General features: G+C 51.4%; 1 protein-coding gene across 2 annotated transcripts in view; it reads left to right on the top strand.

The window, feature by feature from the left end:
- The window catches only part of SNX1 (sorting nexin 1), a 36,369-nt gene extending 27,962 nt beyond the window's left edge, over positions 1–8,407 (top strand). For both annotated transcript variants that reach the window (XM_037155768.2, XM_037155767.2), the window contains exons 8-15: positions 338–413; positions 2,032–2,145; positions 2,340–2,433; positions 3,422–3,627; positions 6,001–6,144; positions 6,710–6,790; positions 7,269–7,340; positions 7,970–8,407. In XM_037155768.2, the coding sequence (XP_037011663.2) occupies positions 338–413; positions 2,032–2,145; positions 2,340–2,433; positions 3,422–3,627; positions 6,001–6,144; positions 6,710–6,790; positions 7,269–7,340; positions 7,970–8,020 (838 nt within the window). In that variant the 3' untranslated portion in view covers positions 8,021–8,407. The remainder of the gene's footprint in view (positions 1–337; positions 414–2,031; positions 2,146–2,339; positions 2,434–3,421; positions 3,628–6,000; positions 6,145–6,709; positions 6,791–7,268; positions 7,341–7,969) is intronic.
- The last annotated feature ends 11,226 nt before the right edge of the window (positions 8,408–19,633 follow it).

Genomic DNA, 19,633 nt, shown 5'->3' with positions numbered 1-19,633 from the left:
TTCACGTCACGTCTGACTTGCCCCAAGTCTCTCACCTGCCGGCTCAGGATCAGCGCGTCATCTCTCCTTTTCCGTCTGGAGCTGGCAGGTGGTCATGCTCGCCTGGGCCAGTCAGAGAAGCATAACTCTCTCTATGGTCTCTTTCTGCCCGGTTGTTTTTCTTCCCTTTTTAGAAGGTGAAGAACATGAACTTGAATGTGCTTACAAGCAGAGTCATACTTAGGTGCCTTATCTGAGGACATTTTAAAGCAATGAAAGACATTGTAACCCTGCCAGCACTGCACGATAGGCAGGCCCATGGCCGTCCTGACTGACCGGCTAACTGCTCACCCCACAGGTACCTGCAGAGGATTGTGAACCACCCCACCATGCTACAGGACCCTGATGTCAGGGAGTTCTTGGAAAAAGAAGAGGTTAGTATTGTACAAACTGAGGTTCCTAATTTATAGCTGTCCCTGGTAAAGCAAAACTAATCATTCAACAGATATTTGAACAGTTAACATGCATATCGGCTAGTACCAGACTATATTTTAGTTTACTATAAACCCCTAAGAGCGACAAGTATTTTTCAGCTTTTGAAAGAAGAGAAACTCTGCCTGTAGTCGGAAGCGACCGGTTGTACGCCACAGCCTCGCTTTCTCACTGCGTCAGCACAGTGGTCTGTGTGGCGAGTCCTTGGCCTGCCACTCATGGGTTAGTCTTAGCTCAGATTGAATACATTTTTTGTGCCAGGAGCTGAGGGTCATTGGTCCAAAACCCCTTGCCACAAACCACAGACATGCCATGTAGCAAAAGGGGACAGTCTTTCTTTACAGGCTATGTGTAGGCTATTTGTGGTTGTGAAAAATTGGAGATAGCCCAATTACTAACAATTGAAGAATTAACTAAAACATATCACAACAAATACTTTATTCTCATCATAAACAGGACATATACAAAAATGCTTATATACATTTGCTACAAGCACATATTAAAAAAATTATAAAAAGTGAAACATGAAACTGAAAATACAGCCATAGACACATGTTAGTTAATAAGGATCAAAAGAAACGCTAGAATAAAACAATGGTGTATCTCATAGGGAAGAAAACTAGAAGGAAATAAATGAAAGGGTGGAACCATCATTTTGTATTTTTCATTCTGTTTTTATATTTAATTTGTTTTTAATTTTCATATAGTATATAGTATTCCAGTGGAGAAAATTCTACTAAGTATATGGGTATTCCCCCTCGAAATGGAATTTTTTAATTAAAAATTCTGTGTAACACTTTAAATCTTTTCATTCCTCTGGGATTCCTAAACCCACTAGGCTCCATCCACTAGAAGCCAGTAGCAGCCCTTTCTCGGTTTTAACAACCAAAATGACCTCCATACGTAGCCAGGTGTCCCCTGAACGGCACCAAGTTCAGAACTGCTGCCCTGAGAGCTGTGAGCACTGAGTCTGGGCTTTCAGCACGGGGTGCCGGGCATGGAGATTCTCCAGCGTCCCGTCCGTGCCGTGGGAAAGTGGTGGAAGACTGGACCAGTCAAGTTGTTTCTAAATAGTTGGCTTGTTTGGCTTAATTACATCATCTCTAAAAGCCTCAATGTTAATAAATAATTTTCTGTCCTTGGATCTTTAATCACGGGGGGGAGTCCAGATGGAATCACAGCACAACATCAAAGTCTTTCAACACCTTACGTCCGAGGGAACGTCTGACTTCTAACAACGGTACACTTGCTATCTAAGTGCTTCATGCCTGGGCGGGCAGATAATCTCAAATGAGGTCACCTGGCCACATGACATTCACACTCTGCTTTCTGCACACAATGTCAAAAGCAAAATATTTTGCTGATTCAGTTTAGCATGGTCCTTTGGTTTTTCTTTCTGTACATGCTGGTGATGGATTTGTCTGCTTTTGAAATCAAAAACCCATAGTTGGAATAATTTGTTTGGCAAGTTTTGGTCATGCCATCTGATGCCTATTAATGCTTCTGAGCCTCAAATAGGGGCAGCCGATAACTTCCCATCCCGCCTTCTTGGTCTTGTAGCTGCCGCGTGCTGTGGGTACCCAGGCATTGAGTGGCGCTGGTCTCCTTAAGATGTTCAACAAAGCCACGGATGCGGTCAGCAAAATGACCATCAAGATGAATGAATCAGACATTGTGAGTAGCCCCGCACGCCTCAGCTTCCCCTACACTCTCAGGCTTGTGGGTGGGAAGCCCTGATGAGTCCTGAAATTTCTGAAAGCGCAGACTTTCTTTGATAATTCAGCCCCCTTCTTAAAATGCTGCCAAGGAGACACTGCTCCGTGCCCATGTGAGTCGCCTCAGTAAAGCTCTGGGCTTGTGTGTTTCAGTGGTTCGAGGAGAAGCTCCAGGAGGTAGAGTGTGAGGAGCAGCGCTTACGGAAACTGCATGCTGTTGTAGAGATGCTAGTCAACCATAGGAAAGGTAACAGCCTCTGAAATGCACTTGGAGCTTGGGGAAGTGGGCGACTCCAGTGAACTGGAGATGGGAGGGCATGCTGTTCCCAAGCCTCTCAGCCGCTCAAGTTGAAATTCTCAGCCCACCTAGTCCTTGATGTTCCGATGGAAAAGATATGCCCCGCGTCTCCTGGCAGGAAACGTGACTCACCACTGTGGACTTTGTACTTCCTACCTGGAGTAGCACAGGGACTCCGTTCAGACACAGCCAGGCCTGGGACGTGGGCTTCTGTTGGTATAATTTGAGTTGGTGGCTTGTATCCACAAAATGGCGTCACACACTCTGGCTACACAGTCAAATGGGCAATTTGTAAATGGAGGGAAACCAGATACATCTCCTAACCCTTCCTCACTTTCCTGTGGTGGGATTTGCTTAAAGAGCATGTGAATTGTGCCAAGTTTGAATGCTTTTCTTCTCTGTCTTAAAAGCATGCTTATCATCAGAAATCAGAACAGACAAAAACCATTAGAATGAGACCAGTGTGAGGGTTGGCAAAATAGAGCTCAGCCTGTGGGCCAGATCTGGCCCAGGGCCTATTGCTGTGAGCCAGAAACGGATTTTACATTTTTAAAGGGATGAGTGAAAGAAGAGAGAGCATTCGTAAGACTATAGGTGGCTCATGAAGCTTAAAGTATCTGGCCCTTCACGTAAAATGTTTGCCTCGGCTAGAATGCACAGGACTGTGTGTGTGCACATCATTCACATGAGCTTTAACGGAATCATCAGAGTCGTTCCTGTGGCCTGCTTGTACTGACCGGGCTCTGGCTCGTCAGGAGAGCCGGAGCTGTCTTTTCCAGGCAGACCCAGCTGGGGAGACGTGCGGTGGTCGCTGCCTTCCCTGTCGCTTTCCAGCCCAGTTGACTGTGGTGTGAACGGGTTGCAAGGCCTGCAGTGCCAGCTGACTTGTCCCTTTTCCTTGTGAGATGAGAGGCCTCTGCTGTCTTCCTCCTTCCAGAGCTAGCGCTGAACACAGCCCAGTTCGCAAAGAGTCTGGCCATGCTCGGGAGCTCAGAGGACAACACAGCATTGTCTCGGGCGCTCTCCCAGCTGGCTGAGGTGGAAGAGAAAATCGAGCAGCTCCACCAGGAGCAGGCCAACAGCGACTTCTTCCTCCTTGCCGAGCTCCTGAGTGACTACATTCGCCTCCTGGCCATAGTCCGAGTAAGCTCCTGTTTTCTTTCCTCTTTCTCCTCCCTTTGACTTAATTTGTCTTACGTTTACTCTTCCTGTTCCCAAGAAAGTTTCACTTACTGTACTTCAAAATAGGTGTAACTTTTTCTGCTCTCAGAGAAGGTACCCCATGAACCAAGAAATTCATTTAGCTGTGAGGTGCTCACCACGAAGTCATTTTGAGGCCCAGCCTGGAATTTCCAAGTAGCCCCCTCCTATTGTTGACGCTGGACAGCATCCCCCATGCTCCTTTCTTCCAGCAAGGCTTATTCCAGACCTGCTGTCCCGGCCCTGGAGCGGTGATTTCCTCAGCCCTTGGGCCTTGCCTCCCTAGCAGTGAGCGGTGGCTTTGCCCTGGTAAGAGCTCTGCTGGCTTCCCCTTTTCCTTCAGTGAGAGCAGTCAGGTAACTACACAGAGCCGGCTTGGCATTGCATGAAGGAGTGTGGCCAGGGGCTGAGAGAGCTTGTCACCGGAGCCCTTGGTGTGCTGTGCTGACCCCGCCGGTAACAACGCTGCAGCCCTGGGGTCGTGCATCTCCTCTTTTCTCCCCATGACCAGGACAGTCTGGTTTCCCATGGCCTTTTCGAACAGCCCAGGAAGCTTCCCCAAGCAGGGGTATTAGCTCTTGCATGACCCCCCCCCAAGATGGGAAAGAGCCAAAAGAGCCTGGCACCTGCCCCTTTAATAAGGGCCTAAGTCTGTCCCTGATCCAACTTGGCACCAGTGGGTGTGAGCCTCTGAGCTGGAGCAGAGCCACCTCCACTTCCCATCCCCAGCACATCCTGACCAGGAAGCGTCTGTGTTGTCAGGAGCCGCCTGCGCCCAGGGCTCTGGCTGCCTCTGTGCTCGTGTTGCTGAGTGGAGCCTGTGGGTTGCTTGTTGTCCTTTCCCTGTGCTGTTTCATTTGCTAACTCCAGACTGATAAGAAGCTGGAAAAGTAACCTGCTCTGGAATTCTTGGGGCTGGTCAGGCTACGTAGACTGGAGAGCCACCTCAGGGAAGAGCACTCTTTGGGGAGCCTAGCGCTGCCGGTGCTGGGGCAGCGCACCTCAGAGCACGCGGCCGAAAGCCGCTGTCCTCCGAGACTCCCCATCCGCCCTCCTCATGACCGTGAGCGGTGGCGCTACAAGAGATGTGAGCGGATGTCTCTCTGCTCTTCCCGGAACCCGGACTGTGCCACTGTGAGCCCAGGGCGGTAGGGTTGACTCCCAGATATGAGGTCACCCTTTGCTTAAGCCTTTAACTGTAAGCTGTTAAAAAATTTCAAGCGAGCCCCAGTGGCACTGCTGGGAAAGCGAATTTAGTGGCTGGCAAAGCCCTGTACCAAGGTGGCTTAGAAAACACCTGGGGAAGTTGGCAGGGAAGGGAGCAAATGGCCCAGGCTGAGACTCGCCCTTGGCACAGACCTTTCCTCCAGGCTTTCCCTTGAAGCCTGCAAAGCCAGGGGGCTGTGGGGCCATTGAGTGGATTTCAGGGAGCTTCTTGGGGGATCGCCTAGAGTGATTGAGCGTGTGGATGGGGTGAAGGGGCGCAGGTCCCCGTGGGAGCTTGAAGTTTTTAAAGGTCTGGGAAGTCACCCTGTCCACCTGCAGGTGTCAGTTAAAGGCTGCTTTCTTGGGTCGCCCTTCCCTGAGTTATCTCCCAGGCCAGCTAGGTCCTCGGTTTTATCACAGTGCCCTGCTTGTTTCTCTCAACTTTGCATACTTGTAGTTACTGGTAACTTTTTTAAAGATTTTTTAAAGTTTATTCTTAGAGGGGAAGGGAGAAAGAGAAATATCAATGTGTGGTTGTCTCTTGTGTAACCCCCACCCCCACTGGGGAACTGGCCTGCAACCCAGGCATGTACCCTGACTGGGAATCGAACCAGCAACCCTTTGGTTCACAGGCCTGTGCTCAACCCACTGAGCCACACCAGCCAGGGCACTTACTGGTAATTACTAATATGATGTTGGTCTTTTCTGTTAGACTATAAGCTCCATGAAAGCAGAGCCCTGTGTACTCGTAGTTTCCTGGCCTGTGGCAGGCACTCAGGAAAAGTGTGTAGACTCAGGGACTGCCTGCTGGGCTGAGGCCGTTCGGAAGCTGTGCTATTGGGTGCTGGCATCAGACCGCCCACCGCTCCGGCCTTCCAGCCTTGGGAGTGGCGTGAAGCTGCCCAGCGCCAGCCCACTGGAGGCTTGGAGATGAGTCTCACCCAAGCTTGTGCTTTTTGACATTAAACCTCAGCTGAGCACTAACACTCGGCTGTGAAACCTGTCCCTGCTCGGTGCTTCCCTGGCCCAGCTGCTGGGACAGCCCACAGGCAGAGCCAGTGGAGCTGCTGCAGGGCCGGCTGTGTTCTTCCCCGACACTGCACCCCGCAGGCCGCCTTTGACCAGCGCATGAAGACCTGGCAGCGCTGGCAGGACGCCCAGGCCACACTGCAGAAGAAGCGGGAGGCCGAGGCCCGGCTGCTGTGGGCCAACAAGCCTGACAAGCTGCAGCAGGCCAAGGACGAGATCGCAGAGGTGAGGCCCCAAGGGCTTCTGCACTAGAGCCCCGCCCTACGTGCAGGGGCTCCCGCTGCTTCCTCGGTGAGCCCAGTCCCGCCCCACCCAGATGCTCAGAACTCCACAACAGGCGAGAAAGAGGACGGGGTCTGAAGGGAGCAAGTGCAGGAGTCCAGGCTCACCGTGAGGCCTGGCCCCCTCCCTCTCCCACCCTTTCGCCCAGACCTGTCCGGTCAGAAGCTGTGCTGGGAGGGTCCCAGCTGGGTCCTTGAAAAGCTCCAAGGTAGTTGAGATATGACTGCTGGCGAGAATTAGGTTCGGTTCTCTGGGGCCCCCAGCCTCGTTGATGAGACCCTCAGCCAGAGGCTCTGGAGTTGCCCAAGCTCCCCCAGACCCAGGGCCGGCCTGGGGGCAACGGGCACCTCCTGCAGAGTCCCTGTTTGGTGTCTGGTCTTGCCTAGAGGGACAGACAGACAGACAGACTTAATGAGTAACTGAGGTCTCATACACAGAATTGCTGTCCAAAGGCAAAGACTAATAATAGTACCATAACATTAACTGATTCTTTTTTCTTTCTTCCCAGTGGGAGGCTCGGGTGACTCAGTATGAAAGGGACTTTGAAAGGATCTCAACTGTGGTCCGAAAGGAAGTGATACGGTTTGAGGTGAAGTGGCTCTACTCCTCATAAGTGCACAGTGCCGGCTCTAGTGGTGGGGCGGGTTCGTCGAGTGGAGAGAGATGGAGCTGCCAGGGTCTTGGCAGTTGTTCTGAAGAGTGTGGCCGTGTGTGTGTGTGTGTGTGTGTGTGTGTCTTCATATCTTCGTGGTCATGTCTGCGTGTTTGTTCCTAAGGCAAAGGGGGTGTGCTACACTTCCTGCGGAACTTGGACACAAAATAAAGCCTGCAGCTGTCATATACCCTCTGGTCCCTGTTCTGTCTCCCTTTCCCCACACCCTGCCATGCCAGAAAGCCTCGCAAGGCCTTGGCAGAGGCAGTTCGCCTGGAAATTATAGCTGTTTCCACTGCTGGCTCTGCCTCCTGAGGCTTTGTTTGGCCTTGGTCAGCAATCACATCATCCTCTCGAGGGGAAAAATCAGCTGTCTCAGTGGTCGGTGCTTAGTGTAGACTCTTGTCTCCTATAGAAAGAGAAATCCAAGGACTTCAAAAACCACGTGATCAAGTACCTTGAGACACTCCTGTACTCACAGCAGCAGGTACGTAAGTCTCGCAGGCCGTTCCCCCTGCAGTGCGCCCCACAGCCAGCTGCCCGCCGGCGGCTTTGTGACAGGATGGGCTGGCCCTTCGGGGGGTGGGGAGGCGCAGGGGGCAGCTGTGCCCTCTGTAATCAATAATTAAAAGGAGTCCCTGTTGCTCTACCATGGAGCATCCAATAGGGTCTTTTGCTAAGCAGGATTGCCCTAATCCTAAAATTAAAATGAGCTAGTTTTTAAGGACAAACCCCAACTCTCCTCTCCCTTTAACCCCTGGATACCACCTAACGCTCTTGCAGCTGAGGCCCCCGGTCAGTGTGTGGAACAGCGGCCCCGCTGTGAGGAGCTGACCAAGCTTGGCAGAGCCGTGGACCCCACAGGGGTCCTCCCTCCGGGGCAGAACCAAGACTGTCTTTGGAGATTATTCTAGGTCTGGAGAGACACACGGGCAGTGCAGCTGGCTAGCCAGCCTGTCCCAGGGTCCGCTCTTAGCCTGGCCATGTCCTCAGCTCGGCCTCTCTTCCAACCTCCCTTTGGGTGTCAGAGGTGCCACCGTCTCTGCTTGCTCCCCTCCCAGGCTCAGGCTCTGCCACTAGATGGGGCACTTGCTGACTGTCCCCACTTCTTTGCAGCTGGCAAAGTACTGGGAAGCCTTCCTTCCTGAGGCAAAGGCCATCTCCTAATGGACCGAGGACACCAGAGCCCGCCTGCCTGACGCTGCCTTTTTATACACTGTCTTTCTCCACCTCTGCTGGACCCCGGTGATGCGTCCCGCCCTCCCTGGACTTCACCCCTTCCTCCCTGCCCCTTCAGCCACGCCGTCCCCACTCATTCTAACCATTACTTCACTTAGCTTCCATATATATTTTCTTACCTGAGAGAATAGTTTCCTGCTTTAAACAAAAGACCTATAATAGGTGGTGTAATTGTGGGATAGGGGTGGAGTATTGATATAAATATATAAATAAAAATGTATATTTTTCAGGATGTGGTTAGGAACTGGGAATAACGTTTTCTGTTACTCCTGACGGTGCCATGAAAAGATTATGTAATAAAATATTTTAAAATCAGGTCACATGACTCAGAATGGCAGTACTTTTTTCATTAGGCTGGGTGCAGTTGTGAAGCAGGTCTGGAATACTCATTCCTGACCTTGACCACCTGCACAGAGTAGCTTTCTCTCCGCAGGAGCTCACGGCCTTTGGCTGAGGCTTCCACGGGCTTCCTGTGGCCCTGGAGCTTCTTTTCCTCCATGTACCGCAGCTGCATGTTCTAAGGGCCTCTTGATCGGTTTCATTCTTATTCCTACTTCTTTAGAGAAGGAGCTTTAAAGATGTCTCTTATAATAAGAGGGGCAAAACCAATTCTCCTGCAAAGGAGGCAGACTTTCTCTTTTATACCCACCCTGTTTCCCTAAGCTGCCCAGGGCCCTCTGAGTCTTGCCTGCCGATAGCACAGTCTTAGGTTCTGAACGCCTTTTGCCACCTATCAAAACTTGTCCTGAAAAGTGTAAAGGACTGATAAGGAGTTAGCTCTGTATCCCCATAGACAAGATCCAGGCACTCTGCTTCTAGATAAGGTCATCCAAGGGTCTCTAGACCTTTTGAGGTTCCAAGAAGCTTTATTGTCTGTGCCCAAGAGGAGCATGGCATCACGAGGTCCCAGGGCTGTCGGCACACGCTGAGGGCCTTCAGGGCGCCCGTTTGGGCCAGCCAGGACACCTGTGGCTCTGCCGTCGCCGGCCGTCCCCTCAGCTGTGTCCACAGCCACCTAAGCTCCGGGTCAGAGGGCCTGCTTAGCAGGCCAGTGCCTCTGCCTGAGGCGCTGCACACCTGACCATCAGGTGCTTTTTGTGGGTGGTTAAAGTTTGGGGAGGGGTAGCCTGAGGCAGGAGAATGCAGCGGGCAGCACTGGTTTCTTGTACCCGGCTTGGGCAGGGGGGTTGTGGGGAGTGCCGGTACTGGCAGGTGTTTCTTTCCAACAGGTTGATTTTTTTTAAGTCTCTTGATTTCTTTCTACCCGCCTGTATTCTTATTACCACCTTTGATTTCGTCCTTCCAATCTTATATGCTTCCTTTGGCATAGCTGAAATATTATACACATGAAATGTTTTGTATCCTGTGCTTACTGTTTAACACTGTGTATTATAAGCGTTTTCTGTGTTGTTACGCGTCTTCACAAACTTTATCTGTACGCTGTGTCCCCATGGCCTTCCTCAGAGTGACTGTACCAGTTCCGGCTCATCCCTTGTTGTTGGATTCTCGGTTTTTCTGGTAACTTTTTACATTTTGATATAATTTCAAACTTAGTTATAGGACTATCCCAAAGAACTCCAATATTGATTTTTTTAAAGATTTTATTTATTTTCAGAGAAAGGGGAAGAGTGGTAGAAAAAGAGGGGGAGAAATGTACATCGGTTGCCTCTCGAAAGCACCCAGCCAGGAACCTGGCCCACGCCCCAGTCACGTGCCCTGACAGGGAATGGAACCAGCGACCAGTGACCTTTTGTTTTGCAGGACACTGTGCAAGCCGGTCAGGGCTCCAGTGTATTCTTTACCCAACATTCCCAAGTATTTACATTTTGCTGGAGGCTTTATGACGTAACAGTTTGTTTTATCTGAGTCATCTGAGAGTAGGTTTCGGATACTGTATCCCTGACACCCAGAACATCAGTGTGCATTTCCTTAGGAACAAGGACTTTCTCTCAAAGCTTGTGACAGTGAGTACAGTTACCAAAATCGAAAGGTTTTACACTGATGCAATAAATGCTGTTACCTAACCCGTGTTCCATGTTTAAATGTTGTCATTTGTCCCAATAATGTCCTTCATGGCAGTTCCCCTTCTCTTGGTGCAGGATCATTTGTTACTTTTAGTTGTTACACGTGACTACACATGTCTCCTTTAACCTAGGAGAGGTCCTCAGCCTTTCATCACTGTTGACACTTGAAGGAACACAGGCCAGGCGTCCTGGAGAAGGGGTCCTGGGTTGGCTCCATCTCATGGCTCCACACCCCTAGACCCAGGTTTGGCCCATGGGGCAGGAACTTCAAAGAAGTGTGGTCGGGTGGTCCCGTTAATGCTGACGTTTACTGATTTCTTGGTTCAGTTCATGTTGACCGGCTTTCTGCATTTTAAACTTACTGTTTTCTCCTTTGTGATGGACAAATAATGGGTGAGGAGATACGTTGAGACCATGTAAGTACCTCATCCAATGTGATTTTCTAATTCTATAATTTCTTCTACATTTATTGGCATTCTACTTTTAAAGAAAAGTATTAGTTCTCCCTATTTATTAATCTGCTTGTTTATCAATATGGATGAATGGATTTTTATTTTTCTCAAAGTTGCAAGCCATGGTTTTGATTTATTTTGATTTTCAATCCGTCCCAGATTTCTAGCAGGCTCCTTCACTTTTGAACACTTTCTTACTTTCTGGCTTAACAAGATGTTTCCAGCTTGTATCTTACCTGCCGCAGCCCTGGAATCAGCCATTTCTCCATGGAGTTTTGAGTCCTTTTAATAGAGAACTATACTTAGAAACCAAGATCTGGGCACTGGTGTGCCCATTGCTAGTGGGGCATCATTGCTTCTGGGCCTGGTCAAAAGAGCAAGGAAGTAAATATAAGTCTATATAGAAATATTGAGATGACATAAATTAAAAATTAGGTATTAAAATGATTAAATATTAAAAATTATGAATTCACACTAATAGTTTCAGTCTAGCCCTATAAGGTTTAGGCTAGTCTTCTCACTTTTCCATATTTATAACCTCTTCTCCAAAGAAGCTTAATTTTAAGTGTTTTATTTATTTTAGAGACAGGAAGAAAGGGAGAGAAACATCGATAATGTGAGAGGTACATCAATCAGTTACCTCTCATGTGCCCCCAGATGGGGACCTGGCCATGTGCAACCCAGGCCTGTGCCCTGACTGGGAACCGAACCAGTGACCTTTTGGCCCCCAGGCCGGCACTCAATCCACTGAGCCACACCAGCCAGGGTGAAACTTAATTTTAAAACTCCTTGTTTTGTTATGCTTTATGTTCCATCCATTGGTCATCTTGATGTAAGTCTGTTTTTATTATTTCCAAGGCCAACAGGGCCAGGCGTCTTCAGGGCCTGTGCATTTCAGCACAGATCTTGTGGACGGGGAAATCAAGAAGGCCAGTGGGGGCAGGGTGCGGAGTGAGAGGCCTGTAGGGGGAACAGTGACGCAGAAGAAGGAGGAGTCATTCCACCTGGAAACTCTGCTGGGACTATTCTGCCTTTCTCTGTCCTGGCGGCAGAGGTGGGCACCTCTAGGGAAATGCAGGTGGCTCGAGGTGGCCAGAGTCAGGTCAGAGGGTGGCCCATAAAGAGGGATGAGCAGAAGCCCAGGTCACAGGGCCTGGCGTGATTTTGAAGGCTCTGTGAACATTAGCCTGGAAGTTTGGGGAGCCACCAGAGTGATGTAAGCAGGAAATAACGTCGGCACCTTTGTGATTTAGATATGTCAGGTTTGAGGCAAGGCAAGGAGAGCCGCCAGACTCATGCTAGCCCGCTGGAGAGGCCCGTGGAAATGGGGCCGGAGCTCGGGAGAGGTTCCGACGGTGGAGATGGAGCCGAGGGGACCTGGTCGCAAGGGGAGGAGGCCTGGGAGCACCCGCAGGTGCAGGTGTCTGGCATGGATTTCAGGATACACAGGGAAGGCCTTCAGGACACAGGTAACCCAGGAGGCCAAATAGGTCTGGAGCAGCTGGGAAGGCAAGCACTGGGGACAGCAAGTGCTGACCCTGTCGTGTGAGCGGCTTCCCTGAATGGGGAGGGATACCGAGTGGGGAGGAAAGAAAGCTTTGATATAAAGGTGGGTCAGATTCAACATGTGAACAAAAGTCAGAGGAGAGAAAGAGAAGAGCCATCGTAGCCATGCCTGGGAGCAAATGCAGAGTAGGAGCAGGGAAGAAAGCTGGTGGGGTGGGGGCCGTTGCAGGGAGCAAAGGCCGCCTGCTTGCTCAGTGTTCTCAGAGAGGGGTGCCGGTGTACCTATTTTCAGCCCAGTGGTTTAGAGAAGAGGTGTGGACCTGAGACTGCACTTCCTCTGCTTCCCCTCGGGTTATTTCTCCTTCAGCTCTCGGGCTCTCGTGTCCAGAAAATGAGAACTTAGAGCTGGAGGGACCCGACATTCAGTGCTAGTAATTTACAGAGACAGAAGAAACGAGAGGAGTGAAAACGATAGTCAGGGTCACTTTCACACAGATACTTGCAACTTTGAACTCTTCCCACGTTTATATTCTGAATGCATCTGTAGCTGGGAACGCTAAAGTAAAATAACACTTTTGCAGCCCAACTTTTAAAAAGGGAGAAAGGGAGAGAAGATAGGGAAATCTACCAAAGATGGGGCCAGGAAGTGGTGATGGAAGGAGTATCCTTTGCAGAGTGTGGTTAGGGCCCACATGGATTGAAGACCATGGGTTTTGAGGGGCATCAGGCCCCGCCAGCGTGGGGATTTACTCACCAGTCCTCGGGGTAACAGGAAGGAGGGGGGAGGTCATGACAACCCCTCCCGGAGCCGAGGACACAGCCCTGCTGCAACCCCCTGCTCCGTGTCTGGGTCGAGGCAGGCCTGAGTGGAGTGAGAAATAGATGAGAGCAACACATCGCTGTCTGCTGGCCCCCAGTGTGTCACCACCCGCCGATGTCTGGTGACCCAGGTGCGTGGTTTCATGCTGGCTTTCTCCACCAAACAATAAACCCTCTGAAGTGGTACATCTTTATAACTCCATGGCCCTGGTAAAGGTTTAGGCTCAAAATAGGTGCCAAGTAGATGGCAGTCGAATGGTCTTCAGGTGCAGACACAGCCACCTGGCCTTCACAGCCTTCTGTGAGCAGGACCAGCCCGCCTTTTGTTTGTCTCCTTGCCTTTCACAGCCACACTGACACCCCCTGGGGACAGTCCAACTGTGCTCTTTCCCTTCCCACTCCTGTGTGGCCGAAGGGGCCTCCATACGTGGTGGGCTTCGTACAGGAAGTATCCTACCTCAGCTCCCGTCCCTCCCTCCAACCTCGCAGTTTCGCCTGTCTGAAACAGTGGGCCTGCCAGCCTGCGGACAGGGGTGCAGGGAGGTAGATGTGGAGGGCACTGGGCCGTGTGTTGGGAGACTGACGGGGTTCCCACGAACACCTCCAGAAACAGTCCATGAAGATGACTCTGCAAACATGGTGTTCATCCCAGCACCGCTTACAGTTGTAAAAACCGAAATCAGCAGGAAGGGATGAAATGAATTATGGTACAAAATACAATCGGATATTATGCAGTCACTGGAAATGATTTATAGCTCTATTCATTGACAAGGAAAACATTTTTGAGTGAAAAAGTAGGTTATAGAATACATGTATGGTCCACAGCTGTATAAACTCATATATACTCGAGAAGAATGTTGATTGAATCATTAACTATGGTTGCCGCTAAAGATGGTACTTTGCACGATTTAACATTTTTATACCATTTTATGTTGCTTGGAATTTCTATGTATTATTTTATAATCGTAAAGATTAAATAAAGCTATTTTTACTGTGGAAAAACAATCCGATGCATCCTTTGAGGCCTACTTTATATGTACATTCTCTAGGGAGCTTTCTTCGATGCACTGCCCCCCAGAATGGAACGGGAGCCCCGCCTCCTTCATAGTTCTTGGTGGGAACTGTCTTCGCCATCCTCGCAACCCTTCGGTCCTTCTCACCCTGTGTGCAGTGTGATGTCCCAGATGTAACCTCCTGGGCTCCGAACTGCTTGCAGTCATGGGCGCTTTGATGTTCTCACTCATCTGGGTGCCTTCTCTCCACCCCCGAAAGCAGCCTGAGGGGCAGTGGCCACCTTAGGCTCCAATGATTGTTGTTTCATGAACCTAAGGGCTCAGATGTCAGGTTTTATCAGAGATTCAGAAGTCAGGCCTGATTTGGGGTTCAGAAGGCCTTGATATGGCTGGCAGGGCTGGTGGGATGGTGCCCAGGCGGGGCCCGCGGGCTGGGAGGTGAAGCCATCTGCCTCCCATGCTGCCTCCTCTTCCCCCTCCTCGTCCCCTGTGGAAATGTGCCTTTGGCATGATGAGCAGACCTTTGGGGCAGAAAGCGCCTCCTCCCCAGGGCTGCCCAGCGGAAGCCGGCCTCTCGTATCCATAGGATGGATATACTTCGTCTACCCACAGGAAAACCCTGTTCAGTCCGAGGTAGGAGCTTTCTCTGAAGGGATGTGAGGACTGTTTCTGAATGACTGTGCTCAGCTTCCTCTTCCATTCTGAGTGACAGCAAGGAGGACCAAGGGGCCCTGGGGCAGCAGCAGCCTCCCCATAAAAGGAGACGGCACCTGGCAGCCGGAACGTGTGCAGGGTGGGGTCCAGACCGCCCCGACACTCTCCCTCCACCCCAGGGCCTACCAGCGGGGGCTGCCACGTGTTCTGCCCAGTGGGCATTGTCACCTCCCTTCAAAGACTGAGGCTCAGAGACCTTGAGAAGCCTGCCCGGGCTCCCACCCCAGAGCTGGCTGGAACCCAGTCTGCTCGGCTCAGCTTGTCTGCCATATCATTTCCCACAGGATCTGCAGGGGTGGATAAGAGGAACCTAGACATTAACCCCCTAAATTGTTTTTAGTTGCTTTTAGAGAGTGAGGACAAGAGAGAAACATCCCCTTGCTGTGTTCCACTTACTGATGCATTCATTCATTGGTTGATTTTTGCAGGTGCCCTGACCAGGGAGAAAACCTGCAAACTTGGCACAGCACTCCAATGCTCTGACCTACTGAGCTGCCAGTCAGGGCACCAAGTGGTTTTCTGAAAGACCTGAATAAATCTATACGGTAGGCCTGAGAAGGATAAGCTACTCACCTGACCTTGCAGGCATTTGAGCTTCTCTGAGCCCTGTGAGGTTCTCTCTCCCAGACAGGTGGTGTGTGGCCCAGCCTAGTAGCAGGTGCAGGAGCTGGAAGACAAAGCAGCAGCTGGGTGAGTAGCTGGGGACCGTCAATGGCAACAAACACTTCACCGGCCAAAAAATCACAGACTCACCCAGGGCCAGAGTGGGAGACAAGGGCACCTCCATTCCAGACTTCGAGGCCTGGCTTTCCCATTGTCCTCATGTCTGGGTCCCACGGTTCTCTTCATGATACACCCCTGTAACTCGAGGGTACCTGTGTGCATCTTTGTTCCTTGAATCCGAGTGCTGGGCACACCAGAGGAGCTGATTGGTTGGTCCACCCACATATCACTCCAGGGGGCTCAGAGCTGTTTTAGCACCAGAACTCCTCTGCCCCCTCCATGGGGCTGTGTGGCCTTGGATGCCGGTGACTGGGCCCTGAGGCCCTGGCTCATGTAGTCTGAAGCAGCTGAGCTGCCTCCTTTGCCCGGGGCAGGGGGCAGGTGACTCCTAGGAGTAACACAGCTGCTGAAGCCCACAGGCTGGAGCCTGCCTGTCCTCTGAGAAGGAGGGCACCAGCCACCCTGAGCCAAACTTTGCTTATGGGGTTGGGCTCAGGCAGACGCTTGTCAGAGGTGCCTTGCCAGCACAGCCTCTCCAGAGCCCAGTTCTCCACATACCTCAGTGTCCTCATCTGTGACATGGAGTCTGGACTAGCTCAATACTTTAAAGTGTTTTAGCAGCAGGACTACTTTTTAGACATCTACACCAAAGCCCAATATTTAAAACTGAAACATTCTTTCATTGTTATATTATTTCAAATTTACAAGATATACAATACTTAAGGCAAGCAATAAGTACTCCGAGGCTGTTAGAATTAACAGAACAGTTGCTAATTTACACCAACTTCTGCTTCCAAATTATTCTTTCACATTGTTTTGGTTGCACAATATTGAGAAAATCCGGAAAATTCTGATCACAGAGTCAGTAGTGAAATAATTAGTAGTTTCTTTTTTAAGCTAACTTCGCAATGTCAGGATACTGAAAGAGGAATAGTCGAGTTTGTTTTTACTGTTCAAAGTTGAATCAGTGACAATATATAGAATGAATCACATAATTGCTAATATCCCACAGTTTTGGCCTATGGAATGCCACATTCATATAATTCAGTGCAATCATAATAACTAACATTCAGTACTGTGTGCCAGGCCGCAGTGCATGTGAAACACTTGAGAAGCATGGTGTTAGTTAACGCACACAATTCTCCCGTGTCGGGGTGAGGACCCGGAGGCACAGGCATTGTCCAGGATTGCCCAGGTGGCCAGGGCTGGCCTGGGAGGAGCAGGCCACGCCCAGCCTTGCTCAGGCTCCCCGGGGCTGGGTCCCCTCTGAGCCAGTCCACTTCTGGCCACCTGCCTGGAAAAAAGAATCCAGCCCCTGTGCCCGGCAGCGCTGCCAGCTCAAGGCACCGGAGCTGCTTGTTTTCTTAACGGGGTTAATCAAACCTCCAGGGCAGCAAAAGCAGTGCCAGTGAGCAGGGCTCTGTGTGAGGGCAGCAGGAGGCGGGATGCAGCCCCTCCTGCTGGGGGCCTGTCAGGGGAGATGCCTGAACCCCCAGCCCCTCCTGCCCTCTGCTTGGCCTTGGTCCACACCCCCAGGCTCCAGGTCTGCTCAAGGCAGAGAGAGCAGCCCAGTTCCCTGACAGGGCAGCTGTGGGAGTCCCTGTGGTCCCCAACCTGTAGAGGCAGCGTCACCATGCCACTTGGAGGCTTCGGGCCTGGCCAGTGCATCCAGAAAACAGGTCGCCCCCCCCCCCCGAGATTGACAGGCCACATTATTGTTAGTGGCACTTGCCCAAGTGGGATCATCCACAGATGATTCGATCTAGAAATGCCCTGGACAAGGAAATGTGACCAGCCAGTACCTATAACCAACTTTCACCTAGAAATTTGGACATTAAATCCATATGTCAGAGAGCGATCGAGAAAAGACAAGGATTTGCCCAGAAAAACAACTTCTAAAACTGGAAGGCACTCTGAAGGGCCCCACATCTGTCACACTGCCTCGGACTTGGCTCTGAGCTCTAGTCCCATGCTGGCTGAAGCTTCACGTGCGCGGAACATTAACCTTGGCTCTGACCGGTAACTGCTTTGGGGTGTCCAGCAGCTCCTTTCAGGAAACTATTTTCCAAAACTTGTTTTCTGTTCTCAAAGACATCTTAAGTGGATCTGGTTTTCCTTCATTAATTTTTGCCCGGGCACCGTGGAAGGCTGTGGAATTTCACAAGTCATTCGTATCAAATCTCCCTGTGTAACTAATAATGAAAATCCATTGATTTGCAGCTTCTCAGGAACACTGGAAAATTAAGCAAATATCAAGGTGGACAGCACACAATCTAAAGAGAGAAAGAGAGGGGACAGGGGCCCGACTCTGAAGGTGTGGAGAGCACCCCTGTGGTTATGCCCGTGCTTGCCCCCCTCCAAACCTGGTAACCCCTGCTCCCGTCCTGCCTCTCTCCCAGGCCTCCCCCCTCTCCCTATCCTTTCCCCAACACCCCCCACCCCATGCATTCACACAGTCTTCCAGACAAGTGTTTTTTGAGCATCTACTTCATACCTGGCACCATGGCGGCAACTACTGGCAAGACAGACCAGGTCCCTGGCCTGATGGCGCTGAGTCTGGGGCAGAGTCCCGGAACCCAGGGAGACTCCTGATAAACAGTAACTACATTTTGGAAATGACAAGGTGACATGCTAAGGTGATTAGGAAGGAAGGCCTCTTTGAGGAGGTGAGTTTTAGGCTAAGACCTGGAAGTGTCAGGCTAAATCCATCACAAGAAGAGTCAGTACAAAGGCCCTGAGAAAGGAAAGAAGAGCTCGTTGGGTCTGCGGAACTGGAAGGAAGTCTGTGTGACCGGAGCCTGGTGCCCAGGTTTTAATTAAGCAGATGCCTTGGTGACAGGCGGTGCTGCTAGGTGGTGGGGAGTGGACTTTGTATGGAGGGAGGCCCTGAAAAACTGAGCGATTCATTTGGAGACTAGCAGTTTTCTAGGTGGTGGATACAGAGACGGAGGGGCAAAATCACTAGGACGGACAACCAAGAAGTTTAGAGGTTGGGGGGTCCCGGGAGGGGCCTCCTGGACAGCAGGACAAGCAGGGCAGGGTCCCTGAGTGATGGGGCCCTAGAGTGTAAGGCAGGAAATGAAACCCCAGCACTTCTCCTCACGGTGGGTCGTTTCCCTTCCAGGGAGTTTCAGCTTCTTGATTCTAGGGCCCTTGTGAGATTGGAATTTGGGGGGAAAGTGTGAAAAATAGTGTTGGTGAGCCTTGCTTTTCCCCGTTGGGGTTCATCTCTCAGCCTTTTCTACTCAGGTAGGAAGCTCCTCTGTGCCCGCAGGGGTGGAGCGAGTCAGCCCCCCCCCCCCCAGCCTCACCCCCTGAGACAGGTACTCCGCTTCCTCTTTCCCGCCACAGGCCTCCTGCTAGGTGTGAGCTCTTACAGACTGGGCCTCCTCTCCCTGCACCACCCACCCACCCAGGCCTTTTGGGGGAAGTCAGTAGAGTGGACTCTGTTGAATGACTGAGGGGTGGGAGGCTGAGGGGGGAGGAACAGAGACGCTTTCTAGCACAGGCAGTGGGAAAACTATGGATGGAAATCCTGCCACACACCCAGGAAGACCTGGGCAAGACCCAGAGGCCGGGCAAGAGCAGCCGAGTACCACCTTGCGCCGACCTGTCTTTTGCCCTGTACACCAACACTGCTCGTCTATGCCTCCAGGAGAAACCCACAGGCGGCCATTTCTCAACACGGACTCTGCCGCGGGCTTAACGGGGGATCAATTTTCATGCACTGTCCCCGGGGAGGCATATTATTCTAATTTCACAGATGAGCACAGGTCTACACAGTTTGGGGAAATCCAAGCTGTCTGACGCCAAAAGCAGAGCCTAGGTCCCTAAACTGCCTCTTCCCAGCAAACCAGGCCTGAAGCAGGTTGAACGGATTAAACAAACACACAAACACACACGCACCCCCACACACTAAAATGCAACAAAGAATGAATGAATGAATGGGCTTGTGGATGCGGGGGGCGGGGGATATCAAAACCAGATGGGGTCCACGCGTGGCCACTGTCACGGGGTCCAGGTTGAAGGTGGAGGGAAAGGGGTGGAGGGCAGCCTGCTCCCAGGAATGGGTGTGAGGAACGCAGGGAATGCCCCTGGTTGACCCCCAAAGTGAATGTTGACAAAAGCACGGCCCTCCGCCGAAGCGCGTCCTCAGTCCCCGCAGCAGCCGCCCCAGGCTCGGGGCCGGTTCCCTGCTGGGGACCGAATCTGCCCCCGGCAGGACCAGGCGCTCCAGGGGCCGCCCCGGGGCGGGGCCGGCGGGGCGGGGCGGGGCCGGCGCCTCGCGGG

Source organism: Artibeus jamaicensis, unplaced genomic scaffold (assembly GCF_021234435.1).
Source record: "Artibeus jamaicensis isolate MK-2021 breed Jamaican fruit bat unplaced genomic scaffold, CSHL_Jam_final contig_548, whole genome shotgun sequence".
Lineage (NCBI taxonomy): Eukaryota > Metazoa > Chordata > Mammalia > Chiroptera > Phyllostomidae > Artibeus > Artibeus jamaicensis.
Note: the sequence above shows the minus strand (reverse complement) of the source record. Positions and strands in the feature narration are given on the sequence as shown.